Here is a 7,038-nt window from a genome sequence, read left to right as displayed (position 1 = left end):
AGGGTAAAAATGCACGGACAACTCTGCAGAATATCGGAATGCAGATGGGTAACCCAGGTGGGAACCAAGGGAGACCAACCATGTCACCTAGGAAGAGCATAGCACCGAAAGCCGGCATCAAATTACGTCCAATTCCGGGAACAAGAAAGAACTCTTTAGCCACAACCGTTGGTACCACAGTTGCTGATTAAACATTTTTGAAGGAATGCTCTACTCGGGAAGTGAATAACAATGTGAAATTGAATGTAAGCTTCAATTTAATTACGAAAACAGATAGAATGGACGTTTCGGGTTTCCCTTTAATTCAGAAAAGTGAGTGGAGCAGGCACTTATGTTGGTAACAACAAGATATGAAGTGAGTAGAAAAGTGCTAGAAGACAATAGAGAATAAAAAAAATTTTTTTCGCGGCGGTGGTGGGGCTTGAACCTGCGACCTTATTGGTACGACCTTATTGGTATTCAGAAAAGTGAGTGGAGCAGGCACTTATGTTGGTAACAACAAGATATGAAGTGAGTAGAAACGAGCCAGAAGACAATAGAGAATAAAAAAATTTCGCGGCGGGATCTAGAAATGACTTGGGTTTGAAACGAATATTTTTGTGTTCGTGGATAGCTCACACGGTAGAGCCACGCTCTCACCTGCCAGGCGGAGTTGTCGTACCAATAAGGTCGCAGGTTCAAACCCCACCACCGCCGCGAAAAATTTTTATTCTCTATTGTCTTCTGGCACTTTTCTACTCACTTCATATCTTGGGGTTTCCCTTTATCAACAAACACTACAGATGAATGAGATCTTAACAACGCCACTACCACATCATCTCATTCATCTGGAGTGTCTCATTCATCCTGTTTGTTGATAAAGGGGAATCCTGAAACGTCCATTCTATCTGTTTTCGTAATTGAATTGAAGCTTACATTCAATTTCACATTGTTATTTATTTCTTCAAGCTTCAAGCAGAAACATTTACATTACCCAGGAAGTGACAAGTCTCGAGAATGAGTCAATGATAGTCTCCAAAAAAAAAAAAAAACAAAAAAAAAGAATGAATATAACAGCTTCAAAAAAGAACAAAATAGCAAACAAGGAAACTTTTGGTATCAAAACCCTTCATCAGCCAACAACAACGACAACAAAATAACAAAAACAGCAAACAATAAAAACATACATACATTATTTTTTTTTAAACAGATCGACGAGAAATATTTGGCATAGGCTTTCTATACTAAGATCTTGGGATGTAAAAATTTCTTGAGAGAGAGAGACACAGAGAGAGAGAGAGAGAGAGAGAGAGAGAGAGAGAGAGAGAGAGAGAGAGAGTGAGAGAGAGAGAGAGAGATTATTACAGGATTGACGTGTCAAATATTTCTCTTCCATCTATCTGTTTTTGTTTTTTTTTTTAGAGTAATGTATTTATGTTTTCATTGTATTTTTATTTTTTTTAGCTGAAGTGAGGTTTTGAGCCCAAAATGTTCCGTGTTTGGTATTTTGTCCTTTTTTGAAGCTATTCAATTCATCATTTTTCTTTGTTCCCTTTTACAGTCCACAGCTTCTTCCAATGTGGTATTAAATAGAGAATGACATGCTATAGCTATTGGGACTAGGCACATGCAACAAAGAAAAAAAATCATCATCTCCTCCTCCCCCCCCCCCCCCCCCCCCCCCCCTCCCATCTCCAAGGAAAAAAAACCCCACAACAACAAAAACAAACAAACAAAAAAAAAAAAAACAAGTAAATAAATCAGAATTTCATTACTTTTCATGTTATTTCTTTGTACTGTCATTTTAACTTCCCACATACCAGCCATTTTCAGAACTTTCCCAGAAACTTCAAACCAAACCAACACAAAAATAGATTTTTCTTACTGAAACAGAAAATCAACAAGTACATTTTATACATAATATTGTTCTGCAAAATGAGTTCTGTCTAGAACACTGCATCAATTTTTTTATATTTTTTTCTAGCTATAACAAAATAAAATATTGTTTAATTGTTTTATGTATAAAAAAATAAAAAAATCAGAATGAGAAAATAGTTCGTTACATTGTAACGAATTGGGACGATTTTCCTATGGTTGGTAAGGAGAGGGTTAAAAAGTATTTTAGAATTGATTAAATGTAACCCCTCGCCTTAAAACGCCTCGCCTTAAAACGGTATTATGGAGGGATGATTAAGATGCTGAAAATTGAATTTTTAGCCTGAAATCTCAGACTTGCTTTGAGTTTGTATGTTTTATTGAGGAGATTTAATACCATATTTTAGATGTGATACCTAGCAATGATTCAATTTTTTTGACCAGTTCAGCTTTAAATTGACTTTTTAGCTTCTGGTTCATCCCGACATGATACCGTTTTGAGATGACGGGTCACAAATGATCTTATATGCACTTAATAACAGGTCTGGTAACTAAATGCTATTATGGCCTTGGCTTCTCATTGTTTTATAACCTGAACCTGAGCTTGTTTTTTCATCTTAACAACGCCACTTCCACGGTATCTCATTCGTCTGTAGTGTTTTATTAATCCTGTTTTGTTGATAATAGGGGAAACCTGAAACGTCTATTTTGTCTGTTTTCATAATATATTATTGAATTGAACCTTACATTCAATTTCACATTATTATTTATTTCTTCGTGCTTCGAGCAGCAACATTTACATTGTTGAAATGGAGACTGGAGAAAAGTAGCGACTTCTGTTTTTATCTCTTTAAAACTACATACTACTTTTTCACTAGGCAGTACTGTTAAAACAGGACATTGTAACTTGACTACTACTGGTGTGCAACATTGGTAACATTTTCCTTGTTATTCTTTTGTTTTAATTTTTTTTTCTTTTGGTGGGGGCGGGGGGGGGGGGGGGGGGGGGGGGGGGTCAGTATTATCTAGTTATTGTAAATAGAATTTTGTCGTTGATTTTAAAATTTTTATTTTGCATTCCAAAATGCCAAACAACTATTCCCAGTTTTTCATGTATAGGAAAAATTACAATTTAAAAAGCAATAATAAATATTTCCTCACTTTTTTGTCTACTGTCTTAGACACTAAGGCTGATTTGTTATTATATGACTGCACATTCGTAATTTGTCGATCTTAATGATTTTTTTGGGAGGCCTTCCAAAAGCTCCTACATCCCCAGTATTCTTGTTCTAGTAGGGGGTTTTGGAGGGAGGAAACTTTTTTTTTATATAATGTTCTATAAGGGGGTTTGGGAGGCGGGAGACTTTTCATTTTTTAAAAAGAAAGTTTCCCCCCTCCCAAACTCCCTACCAGAACATTATAAAAAAAACAAGAATACTGGGGATGTAGGAGCTTTCGGAAGGCCTCTCCCATTTTATTGTTTATTATATTGGCTGAAGAATGGTTCTGAGTCTGAAATGTTCTGTGTTTGGTTATTCATTCTTCTTCTTCGAAGCTTCTATATAAAGTTGTTGTTTATTACTTTTTACAGTCCACAGCTTCTAGCAGCCTTGTATCATTTCAACTTTCCCTTTCTTTACCAGTTAACTGCCTTACTCTGGTGAAACTCGTATCAGAATTTAGCTTCAAACTGCATATCTAAACATTAAAAACCCTGCGTCTGTTTCTATCTATCTATGTCTGTAAATTAATTTTCCTGGACTTGGTCGATCCTGACAGATTACTGTGCTTTTATGTAGAGCAATATCCACTAAACATACTCAAAGCGCTTTAGAAAGGGTCCCTGGCCAACAGCAACACGTAACATGTAGAACGAGACATGACGCCTGTTTGGCGATATTACATTTTTTTCCGATAGAGACAGCGTTATTAGCAACCAGATACTCATTTTACACCTGAGTACGGTGAGAGAATGTGAGTAAAGAGCAATTTCCAAGGATTCAACAACACGTCGAGCAGAACTCAACTCAGGACCTTCCATCCGAATGCGAGTGTCATACAACAAAACCACATAGCCGGAGAATATTCATTTTAAAAAACCCCGAGACGGTCCAGAATAAATTATTACAGCTGATAGAATAGTATGTACTAAAAAACGATTCGTTCATTCTTTGTATTTATTAAAGGAGTTATTTTTATCAAGCTTGCGAGTATGTATTATTGCATGATAAAAAAAAAAAATATTAAAAAAAAATAACGAGTTTAATAAATTCAAAAAAAAAAAGAAATATTCGCACCCCTCCAAGTAAAATTCTTGGATATTTCATGGCCTATTGTATGGTAGCAGTACTTCATTCGCCATAATTTGTGGTTTTCTCTATCTGTTTGAATGGCAATTTTACCCAATAAAGAAAAACGTTGGATTTTATTCATGCGCACCAAAAGATTATTTTAAAAAGCCAATCATCTGTCCTTTACACATTATTTTAAACCTATAAAATCAGGGCAAACATTCTGCAATCTTGAATATTTTTTTTTAATCAACGCGTTCAAAACATTTTTCAACGATTGCGAATTTGCCAAGGTATGGTATGGTTTTCCAATGGGAGGGGTGAAATAAAAATTAAAATTCCTTCCTATTTTCTAAACCGTACCCCTGACCACACCTTCCCATGCATGTGCCCAGACAATTCTGTCGCCCAGAGAGTTATCTAAATTATTAACTTAGATGCATTTCTTTTTTTGTTGTAGGTAATTTTCTATCATTATCATTATTATTATTATTATTATTACATTACTATTATTATTATTATTATTATTATTATTATTATTATTATTATTATTATTATTATTATTATTATTATTATTATTATCATTTTCAACCATTTTCTTTCCGCCATTCATTGAATAATGTGAAGTGTGATAACTAAATAAAATTGAATAAACTATTTTGTTTTTATTTGGTTGTCCCCGAGTTACTTTTTCATGTGGCTATGTGGTATGACACTCGCCTTCGGAACGGAAGGTCCTGAGTTCGAGTCCCGGGCGGTGCAAAGATGAATCCTTGAAAAAAGCTCTTTACTCACATTCGCTCACTGTACTCAGGTGTAAAATGAGTGCCTGGTCGTTAACAGCGTTGTCTTTGTCCCAAATAAATTCTAATATCGCCTAACGTCATGTCCCTTTCTACGTGTTAAGTGTTGCTGTTGGCTAGGGACCCCTTGTAAAGCGCTTTGATATTGCGCTATATAAAAGATATTTTTAAATTGCAAGTAGTGACGTGAGGCAATGCCAATGACAGCGACACTTACAGTCACGGTTCCATCACTATTTTCCAAATAACTTCAAACCAAACCAGCACAAAAATAGATTTTTCTGACTGAAACAGAAAATCAACAAACACAATATATACATAATATTGATCAGCAAAATGAGCTCTCTCTAGAACACTGCGTCAAATTATAGCTAGATCTATAACAAAATAAAATTAATTTGATGTATAAAAAAAAAAAATCAGAATGAGAAAATTGTTAGTTACATTGTAACGAATTGTGACTATTTTCTTGTGATTGGTAAGGAGAGGGTTAAAAGGTATTTTAGAATTGATAAAAATATGACCCTTCTCTAAAAACGGTATTATGTCGGGATGATTAAGATGCTAAAAAATTGAATTTTTAGCCTTAAATCTCAGACTTGCGTTGAGTCTTGTATGTTTTATTGAGGAGATTTAATACCATATTTTAGATGGGCTAAATAGCAATGATTCAATTTTTTGACCAGTTTAGCTCTCCTTACCAGCCATTGTCAGGATTTCCCCAAAACTTCACACCCAACTAACACAAAAATAGATTTTTATCACTCAAACCCAATAGCAGTAAGTTCTTGCGATACATAATTTCTTTAGCAAAACATGCTCTACAACACACTGTTCATTTTCTTTAAATTTTATGATGTACAAAAGAAATCTGAATAAGAAAAGTGTTGGTTGTATCGTAACGAGCGTGACGATTTTCCTACAGTTGGTATGGAGAGGGTTAAATTGACTTTTTAGCATCTGGTTCATCCCGACATAATACCGTTTTGAGATGACGGGTCACAAATGATCTTATATGCACTTAATAACAGGTCTGATATCTAAATGCTATTATGGCCTTGATTTCTCATTGTTTTATAACCTGAACCTGAGCTTGTTTTTTTCATCTTAACAACGCCACTTCCACAGTATCGCATTCATCTGTAGTGTTTTATTAATCCTGTTTTGTTGATAAAGGAGAAACCTGAAACGTCTATTTTATCTGTTTTTGTATATTATTGAATTGAACCTTACATTCAATTTCACATTATTATTTATTTCTTCGTGCTTCGAGCAGCAACATTTACATTGTTGTAATGGAGACTGGAGAAAAGTAACGACTTCTGTTTTTATCTCTTTAAAACTACTACTTTTTCACTAGGCAGTACTGTTAAAACAGGACATTGTAACTTGACTACTACTGGTGTGCAACATTGGTAACATTTTCCTTGTTATTCTTTTGTTTTAATTTTTTTTTCTTTTGGTGGGGGGCGGGGGCGGGGGGGGGGGGCAGTATTATCTAGTTATTGTAAATAGAATTTTGTCGTTGATTTTTAAATTTTTATTTCTTATTTTGCATTCCAAAATGCCAAACAACTATTCCCAGTTTTTCATGTATAGGAAAAATTACAATTTAAAAAGCAATAATAAATATTTCCTCACTTTTTTGTCTAGTGTTTTAGACACTAAGGCTGATTTGTTATTATATGACTGAACATTCGTCATTTGTCGATCTTAATGGTTTTTTTGGGAGGCCTTCCGAAAGCTCCTACATCCCCAGTATTCTTGTTCTAGTAGGGGGTTTAGGAGGGAGGAAAATTTTTTTAATATAATGTTCTATTTGGAGGGGGGAGACTATTTTTTTTTTTTAAAGAAAGTTTCCCCCCTCCCAAACCCCCTACCAGAACATTATAAAAAAAAAAAAAAAAGAATACTGGGGATGTAGGAGCTTTCGGAAGGCCTCTCCCATTTTATTGTTTATTATATTGGCTGAAGAATGGTTTTGAGTCTGAAATGTTCTGTGTTTGGTAATTCATTCTTCTTCTTCGAAGCTTCTATATAAAGTTGTTGTTTATTACTTTTTACAGTCCACAGCTTCTAGCAGCCTAGTA

General features: G+C 34.7%; 1 protein-coding gene across 1 annotated transcript in view; it reads left to right on the top strand.

Moving 5' to 3' along the window:
- LOC144960324 (cilia- and flagella-associated protein 337-like) overlaps positions 1-1,044 on the top strand; it is a 50,031-nt gene extending 48,987 nt beyond the window's left edge. Inside the window, exons 31-32 of the mRNA XM_078893389.1 lie at positions 1-333; positions 783-1,044. The exon at positions 1-333 is cut by the window's left edge and continues 4 nt beyond it. Coding sequence (XP_078749515.1) covers positions 1-191 — 191 coding nt within the window. The 3' untranslated portion in view covers positions 192-333; positions 783-1,044. The remainder of the gene's footprint in view (positions 334-782) is intronic.
- The last annotated feature ends 5,994 nt before the right edge of the window (positions 1,045-7,038 follow it).

Source organism: Berghia stephanieae, chromosome 15 (assembly GCF_034508935.2).
Source record: "Berghia stephanieae isolate SIO BIC M18660-M18661 chromosome 15, UCSD_Bste_1.3, whole genome shotgun sequence".
Classification (NCBI taxonomy): Eukaryota; Metazoa; Mollusca; class Gastropoda; order Nudibranchia; family Aeolidiidae; genus Berghia; species Berghia stephanieae.
This window is presented reverse-complemented; position numbering and strand designations above follow the sequence as displayed.